Raw genomic sequence first — 17,421 nt, 5'->3', positions numbered from 1 at the left:
GGAAAGAAAAAGGAAGAATGCTGCTGGAGAAGTGGCGCTGACAGAGGGTCCCTGGCTGGTGAAGGTTTCCTTGACCTGCATGGGTGCCCAGGTGGACCCCTTGCCCCTCCCCTGGCCCCTGGGCCCCTCACTATAGGCGCACCAGGTGCCACGTCCTCTCCCAGTCATGTGCTGGAGTGACCCTGGAGCCTCTAGCCGGGACCCGGCCTGCAGACACCCTGCATGTTGCTGCATTTCTAGGGGCTCAGAGAAAGATGCAGATAGTTTTAATTCCAGGTCACTTGGGAGAAGTGAGTTCATTTTTTCCTGGTTTGTTTACATGAAGCCTAGAGACAAAACATTCTACAGTGGAGACCGGAGACTGAATCGCCTCTGATGTGAAGATTGCGTTTTCTCATGTTGTGGAAAGTTCTGTCTGCCCTCCCCCCTCAGAGGATCAGATGAAAGCCCGTTGGATGAAGCTGCCACTGACAGTGTGACCAGAAGGAACGCCCTTTCCGCCCTTTCCGGGAGTGACCAGCCTCAGGGTAGAGATATTCGGGGCAGGCCCAACCGGTGAGCCTGTTTGAGGAAGCAAGCCCTTCTGTCCCTCCTATCAAAGGAGAGCTGGGAGCACACAGAGCTTTTGGCTTGGGGGTTTCTAATTGGATCACCGAAGGGACTGATGCCTGAAGCCTCACCAGTCACAACAGATCCCTTGAAAGGTATTTATGTGCCCTTTGTTCTAATAAGGATGTGGGAACTGTGTTTTTTTGTTTCGTTTTTTGAGACAGAGTCTTGCTCTGTTGCCCAGGCTGGAGTGCAATAGCACGATCTCAGCTCACAGCAACCTCTGCCTCCCGGGTTCAAGCAATTCTGTGCCTCAGCCTCCCGAGTAGCTGGGATTACAGGTGCCCGCCACCACGCCCGGCTAACTTTTTGTATTTTTAGTAGAGATGGGGTTTCACCATCTTGGCCAGGCTGGTCTTGAACTCCTGACCTCGTGATCCACAAGCCTCTGCCTCCCTAAGTGCTGGGATTACAGGCGTGAGCCACCGTGCCCAGCCAGGATGTGGAAACTGTGTGTTCTATGCCATGATGGACACTAGCTGGAGCACCTCAGCTGTGAAACTTTCCATCAGAAGCCATCCATAAACAGTTGAGCCTGCTCCACAGTGGGCACAGCATGCTGGTCACGCAGAACGACATCAGAGCAAAACCTGTATTCATGGAGTTTTGTCCCTGATTCTTCTTGATCCATTTGAACTTGCAAATTGATCTAGTCTGCATGATTCTAAGTTCCTGCCTTCTGGAGGATGAACTGGAACATCTAAAGGAAAAGGAAAAGGTTTACCATCCAACTTTTTTGTTTGTTTTCTTTTTTTTTTTTTTGAGACAGAGTTTCGCTCTTGTTACCCAGGCTGGAGTACAATGGTGCGATCTCGGCTCACCGCAACCTCTGCCTCCGGGGTTCAGGCAATTCTCCTGCCTCAGCCTCCTGAGTAGCTGGGATTACAGGCACGCGCCACCATGCCCAGCTAATGTTTTGTATTTTTAGTAGAGACGGGGTTTCACCATGTTGACCAGGATGGTCTCGATCTCTTGACCTCGTGATCCACCCGCCTCGGCCTCCCAAGTGCTGGGATTACAGGCTTGAGCCACCGCGCCCCCCAGCTGTTTTCATTTTTATTTTTGAGATGGAGTTTTGCTCCTGTTGCCCAGGCTGGAGTGCAATGGCACGATCTCGGCTCACTGCAATCTCCACCTCCCGGGTTCAAGCAGTTCTCCTACCTCAGCCTCCTGAGTAGTTGGGATTACAGGCACGTGCCACCATGCCCGGCTACATCCAACTTTAAAAGTCCGGTGAGGCCAGGCCGGGCTCAGTAGCTCATGCTTGTAATCCCAGCACTTTGGGAGGCCAAGGTTGGAGGATCACTTGAAGCCAGAATTTCAAGACCAGCCTGGACAACATTGGGAGACCCCCTTCTGTTCAAAACATTTAAAAATTAGCCAGGCATGGTACTGTGTGCCTGAGGTGCAAAGATTGCTTGAGCCCAGGAGTTTGAGGCTGCAATGAGCTATAATCACACCACTGCACCCCAGCCTGGGCAACAGAGTAAGACCCTGTCTCAAATTAAAAAAAATAAATAAATGTCCAGTGAATGCAACCAGCACTGTTCTGCAGAAAGCACCCTGGAGACCCTGTTAGAAAAGTCAGCTAGGCCCGGCATGGTGGCTCATGCCTGTAATCCCAGCACTGTGGTAGGCAGAGGCAGGCAGATCAGCTGAGGTCAGGAATTCAAGACCAGCCTGGTCAACATGGTGAAACCTGGTCTCTATTAAAAAATACACAAAATTAGCTGGGCACGGTGGCACACTCCTGTAGTCCTAGCTATTTGGGAGGCTGAGGCAGGAGAATCACTTGAACCCAGGAGGCGGAGGTTGCAGGGAGCCGAGATCACACCACTGTACTCCAGCCTGGGTGACAGAGCAAGACTCCATCTGAAAAAAAAAAGAAAAAGGAGTCAGTGCAGCTCCCACTGCAGTCCGGCAGGAGGGCCGCCTAGGACCGGAGGCGCCCTTCCCTCCCCAAGGCCAGAGGACCCCCAGGGTGGCGTACATATGCTGGGCAGCCAGTTTCAGGCTCCTGGCCGGTGGCTTCCCTGGCACCTGGAGAGACAGAAGTTGGGAAATCCCAGGCTGCTAAGCCCTAACCGCCTCCCCCCAGAGCCTTCAAAGTCTCGCTGCTAATCCAGCAGCCCAGCCGGAGAGGTTTTAGACATGGCCCCACAGCCTCCCCACACAGCCAAGCCCAGGAATGTGCTCATCAGCTGCCTCTGCAAAATTGGAAAGGTATCAGTGACTCCCTGCCCTCCCAGGAGCACATGACACCCCTGCTCTGTGCTCCGGGCAGCTGCACCATGTCCCAGCTTTCTCTCCAGAGGGCCAGCTCCCCACACAGCTGGTCCACAGGGCCACTGCACCCTGTCTCAAGGGCAGGGAGCACAGGCACAAACACAGGCCACCCCTTTAGCTGTGACTCAAGACAGCCTCCTTCCTCAGAGACCCTGCAAAAAGCCACAGCTCCTGGGCCTCTGTTCACATCTTGGGGGCAAAGCTAACATCCTCCCATGGCACCTCCAGATGCCCATGCCCACTTTTCCGTATGTAGCTCACCGTGTTGCAAGACCCAGGCAAGGCACACAAACCCCACTGAGGCCCTGGAGCTGAACTAGTCAGAAACCGTCTGCAACACCACAGAGCCAGGGGCCAGGGCAGATGGCAGCACCCAGACTGCTGAGCTGGTGTGAGTCGTGTTGGGCCACGGACAGTGGGCAAACCAGGCTGGTCGGTGCTGGCAACATGCTGACACAGGTCCTTGCAGCACGCTGGCCAGATACTCCACAGCTGTGCCAGGAGTGTCTAGGCTTGTGAGGGCCTGGGGGACCAGGAAGGGCAGTAGCGGTCCTCGCCTCCCTCACCACGGGCGCACCACAAGGCCTGGTCTGGCTTGAGAGCTGTCTCTGGCTCCACCAGCTCCAGGCAGCCCGCAAGCTCGGGATCTGGGAGGATACCCGGGAACCTGGGCGGTGCAGAAGCTACTGCTCCAGGAAGCACGTCAGGACACGAAGTTGGTAGTGCTCACCCAGTCACAGGCAGGGCTCAAGGCAGCCTGGCGAGGGCCTAGCAGCCTCCCTAGAGCCATAGTTCCACCCCCATGCCCTCCTGTGCTCTTGGGCTCCTTCCTTCTGCCCCGCCTGTCCTCAAGGACCACCATGAGCCCTGCTGCACCCTGCTCTTGCCCTCAGTGGGACCCACAGACACCACAGAGCCTCTAAGATCTCCCTTGTGGAGAAGCAGCAAATCCAGGCTGCGCAGAGGCATCACCCAGCCCTGCACACAGGTCGCAGCTTTGCGTCTTCAAAAAAAATCGACTGTTTTTCCGTATGTGAACCATAAGAGGTCTGAAGTTAAGCCAAATAACAACGTAAAGACCAGGAGATTCTAATAATAAGGCAGGGTCTCACTGTCACCCAGGTTGGAGTGCAGTGGTGCCATCTCTGCTCACTGCAGCCTCGACCTCCCCGGCTTAAGCAATGCTCCCACCTCGGCCTCCCAAGTAGCCGGGAGCAAACCATGCCAGGCTCATTTTTAATTTTTTGTAGAGATGGGGTCTCCCCATGCTGCCCCAGCACTGAGATTCCAGGCATGAGTCCCTGCCCCAGCCCTTTGTTGAGGGAAGGGCTAGTGAGAAGGAGCCCACCCTGATCCTCTCACCCGTCCTTAAAGCCCGAGTCCACCTGATTTCTCGTCACTCCACAGCAGGGACAGAAGGGAATGACCTGGAGCCTGTGAACATGACGTGGGGCTGGGTGGCTTCACCTGTGTCCACATCCAGGGTCTAGCCCCACAGTAGAAGCCCGGTCACAGTTCAGGCGAAGCAGCCTGCACACAGGGCAGGCATCCTCCCTGGGAGCCGCAAGTCCGTGCTGCCTGGGCCTCGAGGCCACAGCTCTGCGGGGGAGACTGGTGCCTGTTTCTGCATCTGCCCCTCACTCCAGGGGAAAGCCTCTCAACACCAGTGACCCCACCAAGGCCTGGCAGATGGCCTTAGCATCAGCATTCCAGCCCAGCTCCCTGGGGTGGGTGAGATAAACCCGAGGCAAGGACAGGTGGTAAAATTTCAACTTTATTTGGCCAATGTGTTCAATTCCGATTGTGAGCTAGAAATGCCTGAAGAATTGTCAACGTCTGACTCAGCTCCAGCATCCTCAGCCACCTCCCAGGCTGGAAGTCAGGGGTCCTGGTTCTGCCTTGAGCAGGTCATGGACTGCGCTGCAGAAAGGCCAGTGGTCACAAGCAATGAGCCCACCACAGGACGAGGAGCTCTGGCTTGAGGAAGGGAAGGGGAAAGGCCTGTCTTGGGCCCCATGGCCGGAAGCCACCAGCCCCACTCCAGGCATGGGGGACACCATGACAGGATGTGGAGGTCTCCATTTACCCAAAAAATGCAAGAGCCATGTTCAGTCATGGCAACACTGCACGCGGTGCTGACTGACCGTGTCCAGCCTGGCTCCATCCCTCCCACACAGGGGACAAGTGTCTCCAAGGAGGCCTGGCCAAGGTGGAACAAATACCCTGATGTCGAAAAACGTCTAAAAATCCCACAAATGGAATTTTCAAAGAGAGCAGAAACCTCCCGCAGGAGGGAGGCGGCGAGACTCTGAACACTCAAGCAAGCATCTGGACAGACCCACGTACAAAAAAGTACATCACCTTTCAAGACAAGGCCCACCAGGGCGGGCTGCCTGGAGATAGATCCCTTTCCAAAAATTGAAAAGCAAAAGGAAGAGACGAGTGTGAATGGACGCTGTGGGGGGACGAGGTGTCACTTCAGAAAGGTTCCCTGGATTTTCGGCGACGCCCTCCTTCAGGCGAGGGCCACAGGCTTCGGAGGTGTGCACTGCTGGGTGTGCAGCCCCCGAGGAGTCTTGGCGGCACCCGGGTCTGGCATTCCGTGTTACAGTTCATCTTTCACAGCTTTCTGATCATCATCTTCCTCCATGTCTGGCTCCTCCGCTTCTTCCAGGTCCTCGAGATCCTGGGATGCAGGATGAGAGGGGACGGGTTGGCTGCAGTGGCTGAGGCTGCCAGCACCCAGCACCCCATGCTGCCCACACCAGGGACCAGCTGGGCACGACCACCAGAGCAGCCAACCCTGATCTTTATGAGATTGGCAGGGGTATGTGTGCCTCCCAATTTGGCATCATGGAACCTACAGAGGGTCCCATCTTGGCAGGGACAACAGCCCCAGCATGAAGTCTAAGCACAGTAACTGCTGAGGTGTGACCAGAATACTTCCAACCCTCAGGGTCCGGCCAGCAACAGGCCACAGGCAGGACAAGGGGCTGGCCCTCCGTCCCCAGCCCAGGCAGCGTGTGTCTCCCTCCCACTGTGTACCAGCACTCCCAGCCTGAGCTGGCCATGCCCTCACCTCCCTCACCATGGTCAAACACCCTGCGCCTGCTATGTTCTCCTGACACCTGCCCTCCTGCTTCCCCCCAAAGTCAGCACTGCTGCTGGCCACACTGATGGGCAGGACTGAGCTCCCAAGGGCAGACCCATGCCTGCTCCCCTGTGTCTGGGCCACGCCAGTGGGTCGGGGATGGACACTCAAGTCCAAGTTAACAGAGGGTGAGGAGCCAATGCCGTGTCTCAAAAGGTTTTCTAAACAAAATCTGGTTTTTAAAGAACACTGTCCCCCTAAAGCAGCACTGACCAGGGAGAGCTGCTTCCTCAGAGTGCTGGGAGCACATCCCGTGGCCCTGCTGGGCAGAGGTCTGGGGCCCCAGGGCCCAGGACACAAACATGCCTCCAGGAGTACCATTCCCACCTCCAAGTCAAGCCCAGGCAGGCTGAATCCCAGACCAGCCCAAGGCTGTAACCGAACTCACGTCATCATCCCCTGCCCCATCCTGGCCACCACTCTCCAGGAACTTCTTAAAACCATCCAGTGTGCGCTCCCCATTGTAATCAATGACCTGTGGAAGACAGAAGGAAGTGCAAGGGCTGGTCCTGCCGCCGAGCCAATCTCCTGGCACGGGCTCTTCCTCTCTACAGAGAGGCAGAGCAGGCCCTGGAATCCCAGCACTTCGGGAAGCCAAGATAGGCGGACTGCTTGGCCAGGAGTTCAAAACCAGCCTGGGCAACATAGTGAAACCCCATCTCTCTCAAAAAAGAAAAACAGATGGGTGCTTCTCAAGGAGTCCCCACAGCTCTTCTCCCACCTGACTAGCCCCAGGCTCCTTCCAGATAGGCACCCAGGCTGCCATGGGACCACTGCTCTTCCCAGAGCCCACCCCAGCCCTGCCTGGAGGGAAACCACACCGTCCTGTCAGCGCTGGCTGGAAAGAACTTCAGCGTGGGGAAGCTGTGCACTTTGACAGCCTCCACCTCGTTGGCAGTCGAGTCCATCTTGGCAATGACGATGTTCTCATGGTCCTTGTATGTCTCTCCCAATTTATCCCAAATGGGAGCCAACTGTTTGCAGTGACCACACCACGGGGCGTCTGAAAAGAAAGCAGTTCTAGGGTCTGTCCTGGACCACAAAGCCACTGGCAGAGACACTTCCCAGGAGTCCGCACCCCTCTCGCATGCCCTGGGGACACAGACCTGGAGGCTGAGGAGTGACACTTACAAAACTCCACAAAGACGTTCTTCTTCTCATCGAAAGCCACCTCTTCAAAGTTTTTCCCAACAAGCACCTTGACAGGCTGCTTGTCCCAGTCCTCAGGCAGCTCCTGGCTCATCAGGTGGGGCTGGAGGGCAGGCAGGGCACGGTGAGGGGCAGCACCGCCCAGGGGAACACAGAGGTCCCCGACCCCCACCCCTGGCCAGGGCTGAGGTGGGCGGCTGCACTTGGCACACGAGGATGGCGGCTGCGGAAGCCGACAGTGCCAAGAATCCGGAAAGAGAGGGCTGAGCCAGTGGGCTGGGCCCAATGAGCCCGGGCAGGCGGCACCCTCGCCAGCCAGGAGGCTTCTGTGAGGAGCATCTGGGCCAGCCATGTCAACAGGAGGGCTCCTCCAGGTCCTCGAGGGTGTGACAAGAATGGTGGTCTTCACCTTGTCTCACGGTCTGTCCCCTCTCTGAAGATGTTACTTTGAGGACGAAGCCCAGAAACCCCAAGGGGGCAGCTCCACCCGAGAGGCAGCCCTGGCCTGCGACGCGTGCCCACCTTGATTTTGCCCTCCAGGAAGCGGTGGCAGAACTCTGTGATCCTCTCTGCCGTCAGTTCATCCGATTCAGGCTTGTATTTGGTCATCTCCTCCTCCAGGGTGATGAGGCGCACAGCCGGGCACTCTTCCTTCTTCAGGCCGAAGAACTCGAGGATGCGCTGGTTGTCGGTGTGGTCGCTGTCGATGAAAATGAACAGGATCTGGGGGAGAAAAGGCAGGGTGTGCATATGCGGGAGACGCTGGCAGGCTGCCCCTCTGCCTCCATCCCTGACTTTGCTCCCGGCGCCTCTCTCCTCCAATGTGGATGGACTCTGGGGATGCCCAACCAGACCAGCAGGTCTGGGAGCAGAGGGCTGGCCTGTCTGGCCCCTCACCCACGTTCAGCAGGTGCCCGGTCCAGTAGGCAGCCTCAGGAAGACCCCACACATCTGTCACCTCGGAAAGAGTCATGCTGTTCCCTGGCACCGCCCCACGAGCCACCCAGAGAAACGGCTGACCTTGCCCTTGAAGCCCTCGGCCGCTTTCTTGAAGTTGCTCAGTTTGCCATCATAGTCAGACACACTCTTGGGCAGGAACAGCAGGATGTGAGTCTTGATTTCACCTCCAAAAATCTTCGGGGCTGTCTGTGTTATAAACTTAAGTTACTGGTCTGAACTATACACTATTAATGCAGAATGTTTTCCCAACAACCTCCAATGCCAGACGCTGGAGAGCAGTGGTGACCAGGAGCCTCATGCCACCCCCAATCCCCCTCCCTACCCCAAGTCTGGGGGCTGTAGGACATCGGGGGAGCCGCACCTGCTCGGTGAACTCGATGACAAGGGGCAGCTGGTTGTGTTTGATGAAGTCCAGCAGGTTCTCCTTGGTGACCTCCCCTTCAAAGTTGTTCCGGCCTTCATCAAACTATGGACAGAAAGGGGGCCCTGAGCACTGCTGCTGGGAGCACAGACCCTGGGGCTCGGGTCTCCCTGGACGTGGGCAGGCACAGCGGCCTGCAGCCCCACCCTCCTGGGGGGTTTCGAGCCACAGTTTGCAGCAATGGATACAGGATACGACTTCCTCGACAGCCAGACTGGCCCCGGCCATAGCCTTATGGCCACCAGTGAATTCAATGGCTGGTTTCACGTCCACAACTCAAGCCTGGAGCTCGTGGTGTTCCAGCAACCCTCAAAGTGTGATCCATCCCCAGGGCCCCCAACCCTTTCAAGGCACCACGTGGTCAAAGCTATTTTCACATTCACACTTCTATGGCCTCTGCCTTTTCACTCTCCCTCTCATGTGCTGTGGCGCAAACCCACAGAGGCTGCTGGGTGCCTGGTGTCACAACAGCAGGAGGGCGGGAGAGGAGGGTCCTCTTGGCAGAACCTAAAACAACACTCAGCACTAAATTCTTTTTGTCTGGGAAAAAATAATTTCCATAAGAATATTATTTAGGCCAGGCACAGTGGCGCACGCCTGTAATCCCAGCACTTTGGGAGGCTGAAGCGGGTGGATCGCAAGGTCAAGAAATCAAGACCATCCTAGTCAAGATGGTGAAACCCCGTCTCTACTAAAAATACAAAAAAAAGGCCGGGCGCGGTGGCTCACGCCTGTAATCCCAGCACTTTGGGAGGCCGAGGCGGGTGGATCACGAGGTCAAGAGATCGAGACCATCCTGGTCAACATGGTGAAACCCCGTCTCTACTAAAAATACAAAAAAAAGGCCGGGCGCGGTGGCTCACGCCTGTAATCCCAGCACTTTGGGAGGCCGAGGCGGGTGGATCACGAGGTCAAGAGATCGAGACCATCCTGGTCAACATGGTGAAACCCCGTCTCTACTAAAACTACAAAAAATTAGCTGGGCATGGTGGCGCGTGCCTGTAATCCCAGCTACTCAGGAGGCTGAGGCAGGAGAATTGCTTGAACCCAGGAGGCGGAGGTTGCAGTGAGCTGAGATCGCGCCACTGCACTCCAGCCTGGGCAACAGGAACAAAACTCAGTCTCAAAAAAAAAAAAAAAAAAAAAAGCATATTATTTATGATAATATGTAATGGGATCACTGTTCTTTTAAAATAAATTTGGCCACAGTGGCTCACACCTGTAATCCCAGCATTTTGGGAAGCCAAGGTGGATGGATGGATGGAGGCCAGGAATTCGAGACCAGTCTGGCCAACATGGTGGAACCCCATCTCTACTAAAGATACAAAGATAAGCCAGGCATGGTGGCGGGCACCTGTAATCCAGCTACTCAGGAGGCTGAGGCAGGAGAATCGCTTGAACCTGGGAGGCGGAGGCTGCAGTGAGCTGAGATAGCACCACTGCACTCCAGCCTGGGCAACAGGAACAAAACTCAGTCTCAAAAATTAATTAAAAAAAAAAAAAAAAAAAAAAAAAGGCTGGGTATAGTGGCTCACACCTGTAATACTAAAAGTCTGGGAGGCTGAGGCAGGTGGATTACTTGTTCGAGACCAGCCTGGCCAACACAGTAAAATCTTGACTTTGCCAAAAATACAAAAAATTAGCTGGGTGTGGTGGTGTGTTCCCGTAATCCCAATACTTTTGGAGGCCAAGGTGGGAGGATCACTTGAGGTCAGGAGTTAGAGACAGCCTGGCCAACACAGCGAAACCCTGCCGCCACTAAAAACACAAAAATTAGTCAGGTGTGGTGGCAGACGTCTGTAATCCCAGCTACTTGACAGGCTGAGGCAGGAGAATCACTTGAACACAGGAGGCAGACGTTGCAGTGAGCCAAGATTGTGCCACTGCACTCCAGCCCGGGCGACAGAGTGAGACTCCATCTTAAAAACAAACAAACAAACAAACAAAAGCAGGCTGGGTGTGGTGGCTCATGCCTAATATCCCAGCACTTTGGGAGGCTGCGGTGGGTGGATTACCTGAGGCCAGGAGTTTGAGACCAGCCTGGTCCAACATGGTGAAAACCTGTCTCTACTAAAAATACAAAAAAACTAGCGGGTGTGGTGGCTCATGCCTGTAATCCTAGCACTTTGGGAGGCCGAGGCAGGCGGATCACCTGGTCAGTTTGAGACCAGGCTGACTAATGTGGAGAAACCTGTCTCTACTAAAAATACAAAATAAGCCAGGCGTGGTGGTGGGCGCCTGTAATCCCAGCTACTCAGGAGGCCGAGGCAGGAGAATAGCTTGAACTCGGGAAGTAGAAGTTGTAGTAAGCCAAGATCATGTCATTGCACTCCAGGCTGGGCAACAAGAGCAAAACTCTGTCTCAAAACAAACAAAAATTAGCCAGGCGTAGTGGCACACGCTTGTAATCCCAGCTACGTGGGAAGCTGAGGCAGGAGAATCACTTGAACCCAGGAGTTGAAGGTTGCAGTTAGCCAAGATTACGCTACTGCACTCCAGCCTGGGTGACAGAGCCAGACTCCATCTCAAAAACAAAAACAAAAAAAACATTTTTCTTATTCTTAGCTCTAGTTTCTAATACGATACATCCCAAAAGGCATAATCCGCATGCCCATAAGCCCCTGGGGACCCCTAATAATGTACGGCAGCTTCAGGGAATCCTGAGGCCACACGGAGAGGCCGTGGTAGCCCAGACACGGGGGTCAGCCTAGGGCAGAGGATGCAGCCTCCGCTCAGGCTCAGAGGTGCTCCTGTGCTAAGGCTCTTCAAGTGAGAATTTCAGGTGAGCCTTCCATCACTCCCTCCAAACTACTATTTTTTCATTTTTTGAGACGGAGTTTTGCTCATCACTCAGGCTGGAGTGCAATGGCACAATCTCGGCTCACTGCAACCTCTGCTTCCCGGGTTCAAGTGATTCCCCTGCCTCAGCCTCCTGAGTAGCTAGGATTACAGGCATGTGCCACCTTTTAGTAGACATGGGGTTTCACCATGTTGGCCAGGATGGTCTCAATCTGTTGACCCCGTGATCCTCCTGCCTCAGCCTCCCACAGTGTTAGATTACAGGTGTAAGTCTCAGCGTCCAGCCCAGAACTACTTTTTTTTTTTGAGATGGAGTTTTGCTCTTGTTGCCCAGGCTGGAGTGCAGTGGTGCGATCTTGGTTCACTGTTACCTCCGCCTCCCGGGTTCAAGCCATTCTCCTGCCTCAGCCTCCTGAGTAGCGGGGATTACAGGCACGAGCCACTATGCCTGGCTAATTTTTGTATTTTTAGTAGACATGGGGTTTCTCCATATTGGTCATGCTGGTGTCAAACTCCAGACCTCAGGTGGTCCGCATGCCTCGGCCTCCCAAAGTGCTGGATTATAGGGGTGAACCACCATGCTCAGCAGAACTACTTTTTAAAAATTCATTTTTAGTTTTTGTAGAGATGGTCCTGCTGTGTTGCCCTGGCTGAGCAATCCTCCTGCTTTGGCCTCTCCAAGTGTTTAGGTGATCACAGGTGTGAGCCACCAAGCCTGGTTACCTCAAACTTCTTAAATGAGACTTGGGGAAATAAATCACTCATCCTTTCTTACTGGCCATTTCCCTTTACGTGTCTTCAGAGTAACTTTAAAAACAGGTGCCACTTCCTGCTCTTGTGCATGCTGTGCCTGGGCCACCCTGACCCCCAAGAGCTGATGTTAAACCAGGCCATAAGCACCAACCATCCCCACCCGAGCCCAAGGGGCAGGGGCTTCCAAGTCTGCTCCATCTTCCCCAGAGAGGCAAAGGTGAATAAAAAGAGGCAGAAAAGCCAAGGCCGGGAGGCCCTTGGAGAGAACCCTTTGGAACATGGGCTGCTGGCGATGGCTGGGCTCCTAAGGCACTGGCAGGCTTGCACTCCGTCAGGACTAATGCTGGGCAGAGACCACAGACAAACAGAAAATCACCCCTACCCCCGTGGAGAAGGGATGTGCTCCCTCCAGAGTGTGAAGCGGCCTGCACCATCTCATGCCAAGAAGCCAGGAGGAGACAGTGGCCGCAGCTGTCCCAGGGCCGCCACCACTTCGGCAGAGATGCCACATCACTCTCCATCTCCGGCTACTGTGTTAAGAAACTGCTGCACTTAGCCGTGGACAGCAGCAGGAGGCCAGCCCGGCCAGGCCACAGTGACAAACAGCATAGAAAGGCCGAATGCAGGCTGGGTGATATGGCTTACGCCTAGAATCCCAATGTTTTAGTCCAAGGCAGGTGGATTGTTTGAGCTCAGAAGTTCAAGACTAGCCTGGGCAACATGGTGAAACCCCATTTCTACAAAAATATTTAAAAAATAAGCCAGGTGGCCGGGCGCAGTGGCTCAAGCCTGTAATCCCAGCACTTTGGGAGGCCGAGGCGGGTGGATCACGAGGTCAAGAGATCGAGACCATCCTGGTCAACGCGGTGAAACCCCGTCTCTACTAAAACTACAAAAAATTAGCTGGGCATGGTGGTGCGTGCCTGTAATCCCAGCGACTCAGGAGGCTGAGGCAGGAGAATTGCCTGAACCCGGGAGGCGGAGGTTGCGGTGAGCCGAGATCGCGCCATTGCACTCCAGCCTGGGTAACAAGAGTGAAACTCCGTCTCAAAAAAAATAAATAAATAAAAATAAATAAGCCAGGTGTGATGGTGCACACCTGTGGTCCCAGCTACTCAGGGGGCAGAGGTAGGAGGACTGCTTGAGCCAGGAGGTAGAAGCTGCAGTGGACTGTGACTGTGCCTCTGCACTGCAGTCTGGTAACAGCAAGACCCTTTCTCAAGCAACAATAGGAACAGGCCCAGTGCTGCCAGCTGGTGAAGAAGGAAAAACGAAGTATCAGAAGCTCTCACACCCCGGTCCCAGTGACCAGCGCCCTGCAGAGGCTTTCCTGAGCTGCAGTGCCCCCTAGGGAAAGAAGGGAGAAGCAGGCGATCGGCCACACAGCAGCACCCGATTCAGCCAGGCAGCCCCTGTGGCCACTGCACACACAAGAGGGCCTCCCTCACTTTGAGGGACCGGGGTTAACAGCCTGGCGGAAAAGGAACAAGTTGGGCTCATCCTCCCAGCTGCAGGGCAAGCTCTGACTTCCAAGGCATCCCTTACTGCGCACATGGCACAGGGAGCTGGGCTCCTGCAATGCCCACTTCTCTTCCCTTCAGAAGACCCCTCAGTGGGCAAGAAAGTGCCACCCACCAACTGGCATCAGTCCCAAGTGGGATTGTCTGTGCCCAGCTCTAGTGGGCTCCAGAGAACTGAGGCGAACACTCAGCTGTGGGGGCCCACACGGATGACCGCCACACGTGAACCTTTACAGACAACAGCAACGAAACCATCTTCCCAGCCTTCACGGACACATAATCACCAAGCTGTCTACACAGAGTCAAATGGCCACTCCAGACACCGAGGGCACTGAGGGAGCTGTGTGGCTGAGTGACGAAACGGGGTTCGCAAGTCTCATGGGCCCTGGAGAAAGTCTCCCCCAGAACCCAAGTTTCAGGACAAGACTTGGAACTTTCTCTTTAATATAAGTTCTAAAAAGACCTTTGGTCCCCTCAACTTTTTCCAACACTTCACTGGCTTTTTCTTTGAGACAGAGTCTTACTCTGCTACCCACGCTGGAGTGTAATGGCACGATCTTAGCTCACTGTAACCTCTGACTCCCAGGTTCAAGGGATTCTCCTGCCTCAGCTTCCCAAGTTGCTGGGATTACAGGCAAGCACCACCATGCCCGGCTAATTTTTGTATTTCTAGTAGAGACGGGGTTTCACCATGTTGGCCAGGATGGTCTAACTTCTGACCTCATGATCTGCCCACCTTGGCTTCCCGAAGCGCTGGGATTATAGGCATAAGCCACTGTGCCCAGGCTTCACTGGCTTTTTCTAGTCAGATTTTTCATTTCCTGGGCACCTTACAATGGCAACTGACTAATTTAGCAATTCTCTTCCCTTCAGGGAACATCAAGAGACTGTCTCCTGGTAAAGAGCATCTACTGTCTTATCTTGAGGAAGTGGCTGCAAAAACAGCTAAATGATGAGAACAAGGATGTAGAAGGAAGCTGTCCTGCCCACCTGCACCACCATGCTCCAGGAGGAGGGCGCTACCCTCCCCTCCCAAGTCCCAGGGAGTGCTAGATGCTCAGTGCTTCCTACAGAAAGGGAATGGGTTCCTCATGGCCTAAACCACTTGGCCCCAATCCCAGAGGCTGCCCGTCCCACACAGCTCAAGATGCTGCTGTCTAAAAAGCTCTTCTCCCCTCTGGGAACAACACGGGACAGGAGCTGAAGGCCCAACCACTCCTGGCTGCCCTCCTGCCCTCAATCCCAAGGTCCCTCCTCCCATGGAACTTTCTCTCCTGTCCACACTACCCCTGCTCTTAGCGGCACGAGCCCACAATCACCCACATCCAGGTTCAGCTATGTCCTAGAGCACAAGTGTGTGGCCCCAGCTGCCCTGCCTGGTGACTGAGAAAAGAGCCAAACCTACAAGCCCCATCATCACACTGCAAACATGGACACTGCTGTGTCCTGGTAATGGGGAGAGCGGCGAAGAGGCCACACTGTCCAGGAGCCCTTCCCCAGGAGAAGGACAGCGGGATCAGGATGGCAGTTTTCAAAGTGGATCTTGAGGGGTCGTAGTGCCCTTGGGGCTGAGGAGCACAGGAAGTATGGGTGCCAAGTGGGTGAGAACACGCCCAGAGAACCAATACTTCGGACCTCTGGGTGAGGAAAACGTGCCAGAAATTAGAGGGATGATGCATGACACTCTGAATGTAAGTTAAAACGTGGCCGGGCATGGTGGCTCACACCTGTAATCCCAGCAATTTGGGAGGCCAACGCAGGCAGATCACAAGGTCAAGAGATTGAGACCATCCTGGCCAACATGGTGAAACCCCATCTCTACTAAAAAAAAAAAAAAAAATTTGCTGGGCGTGGTGGTGTGCGCCTGTAGTCCCAGCTACTCAGGAGGCTGAGGCAGGAGAATTGCTTGAACCCAGGAGGCGGAGGTTGCAGTGAGCCAAGATTGTGCCACTGCATTCCAGCCTGGCGCCTGGTGATAAACTGAGACTCTGTCTCCAAAAAAAAACAAAAAAAAAGTGGCCAGGCATGGTGGCTCACACCTGTAATCCCACCATTTTGGGAGGCTGAGGCAGGCAGCTCACTTTGAGCTCAGGAGTTCAAGACCAGCCTAAACAACATGGCAAAACTCCATGTCTACCAAAAAATACAAAAAATTAGCCAGGAGTGGTAGCATGCACCTGTAGTCCCAGCTACTTGGGAGGCTGAGATCAGAGGATCACTTGAGCCTGGGAAGCAGAGGTTGCAATGAGCTGAGATCGCACCACTGCACTCCAGCCTGGGTGGCAGGATGAGAAATCTTATCTCAAAAAAAAAAAGAACAAATGTTGTTATACGTTTCATCATAATTGCAAAAAAAGCTAACTGTGAAAAGCAGCTCCCCTGGGGTCTTTTGTGAAAGAGCATGGGGCAGCTGTGGCGGGAGAGGGACCAGAGGGCCCAAGCTGAATGCAGAGGCCACAACATCCGTGCCTCCTACACCGTGACTCGGGCAAAGCTACAGAACACAGCGACTGGGCCAAAGCTGCCAGGGGCAAGGCTCCCCTAACAAGAAGGAGAGCAATGCCACCCTCTGCAGACCAACCCTGGAACTAACCTGAGCAGAGCTGCCTGGGGCCACTCACCTTCTTAAAGAGGACAACCCCATCTTTGTCCAACTGGTATTTGGAGAACACGTCACTGTTTGAAGTGATCCCAAACGGGACATCATCGATGGCCTCTGCTGCCTGCAAGAACTGCTTGGCAGAGTCCGACTCCACGTCCTGAACGAGAAGGGAAAAGCAAAGGTAGTCACGAGCCCCCAGCACTGAGCAGCCCTGCCTGGGCCAGCAGGAGGGCAGATCCCACAGTGCCCAGGCAGAGGAGACATGTGCAGAACTGCTGGCCACAGGCCGTGGGGACCCCTCCTCAACAGATGACAGAATAAAGAAGACTGGGATGAAGCTCTAGCCTCTACCTTGAAAAAGCCGATGACAGCCACCTCGCTGGACTCCACCAAGGACTCTGCGGCTGCGCCGTCGGGCAGGGTGGTGGCAGCTGGACCCGTGCGCTTCTTCAGCCAGTTCACGATGTCATCAGCCTCTCTGCCAGCTACACCCCAAACAAATGTAGGTTCCACTCTCAAGCAGGCAGTGCCACTCACCCTGCTAGGCCTGTTCCCATCTCTGCTCCCTGCCAACCAGGCTGAGAACACCTGACTCAACCTAAACAAGATGTTCTCTCACCACGGAAGAGGGCTGGTGCCGTCTGCCCGCCTCCTAAACCCCAGTGTACATGAGATCATGGTGGTGTTTATGGGGCGTGGGGAGGAAAGAGGGTGATTATCTCTGAATAACAGGATCACAAACCCATTTTTTCCATTAATCCTCTGCATTTTCTTTTGTGAGACAGGGGGTCACTCTGTTACCCAGGCTGGAGTGTAGTGGCAGGATCTTGGCTCACTGCAGCCTCCAACTCCTGGGCTCAAGTGATCCTTTCACCTCAACCTCCTGAGTAGCTGGGGCTACAGGTGCACACTACCACACCTGGCTCATTGTTGTTTTTTGGTTTTTGTTTTTTTTTCTTTTGGGACGGAGTTTCGCTCGTTACCCAGGCTGGAGTGCAATGGCGCGATCTCGCCTCACCGCAACCTCCGCCTCCTGGGTTCAGGCAATTCTCCTGCCTCAGCTTCCTGAGTAACTAGGATTACAGGCATGCACCACCATGCCCAGCTAATGTTTTGTATTTTTAGTAGAGACGGGGTTTCACCGTGTTGACCAGGATGGTCTCGATCTCTT

General features: G+C 54.6%; 1 protein-coding gene across 1 annotated transcript in view; it reads right to left on the bottom strand.

The window, feature by feature from the left end:
* Positions 1 to 4,649: 4,649 nt before the first annotated feature.
* Positions 4,650 to 17,421, bottom strand: part of P4HB (prolyl 4-hydroxylase subunit beta) — a 17,161-nt gene continuing 4,389 nt past the window's right edge. The window contains exons 3-11 of the mRNA XM_017524840.1: positions 16,602 to 16,735; positions 16,270 to 16,407; positions 8,517 to 8,621; positions 8,216 to 8,341; positions 7,718 to 7,918; positions 7,178 to 7,298; positions 6,868 to 7,049; positions 6,435 to 6,521; positions 4,650 to 5,581 (exon numbers count right to left, since the gene is read on the bottom strand). Coding sequence (XP_017380329.1) covers positions 5,501 to 5,581; positions 6,435 to 6,521; positions 6,868 to 7,049; positions 7,178 to 7,298; positions 7,718 to 7,918; positions 8,216 to 8,341; positions 8,517 to 8,621; positions 16,270 to 16,407; positions 16,602 to 16,735 — 1,175 coding nt within the window. The 3' untranslated portion in view covers positions 4,650 to 5,500. The remainder of the gene's footprint in view (positions 5,582 to 6,434; positions 6,522 to 6,867; positions 7,050 to 7,177; positions 7,299 to 7,717; positions 7,919 to 8,215; positions 8,342 to 8,516; positions 8,622 to 16,269; positions 16,408 to 16,601; positions 16,736 to 17,421) is intronic.

This window comes from Cebus imitator, unplaced genomic scaffold (genome assembly GCF_001604975.1).
Source record: "Cebus imitator isolate Cc_AM_T3 unplaced genomic scaffold, Cebus_imitator-1.0 Scaffold36, whole genome shotgun sequence".
Classification (NCBI taxonomy): domain Eukaryota; kingdom Metazoa; phylum Chordata; class Mammalia; order Primates; family Cebidae; genus Cebus; species Cebus imitator.
The sequence above is the reverse complement of the archived record's forward strand: the minus strand, read 5'-3'. Positions and strand labels throughout refer to the sequence as shown.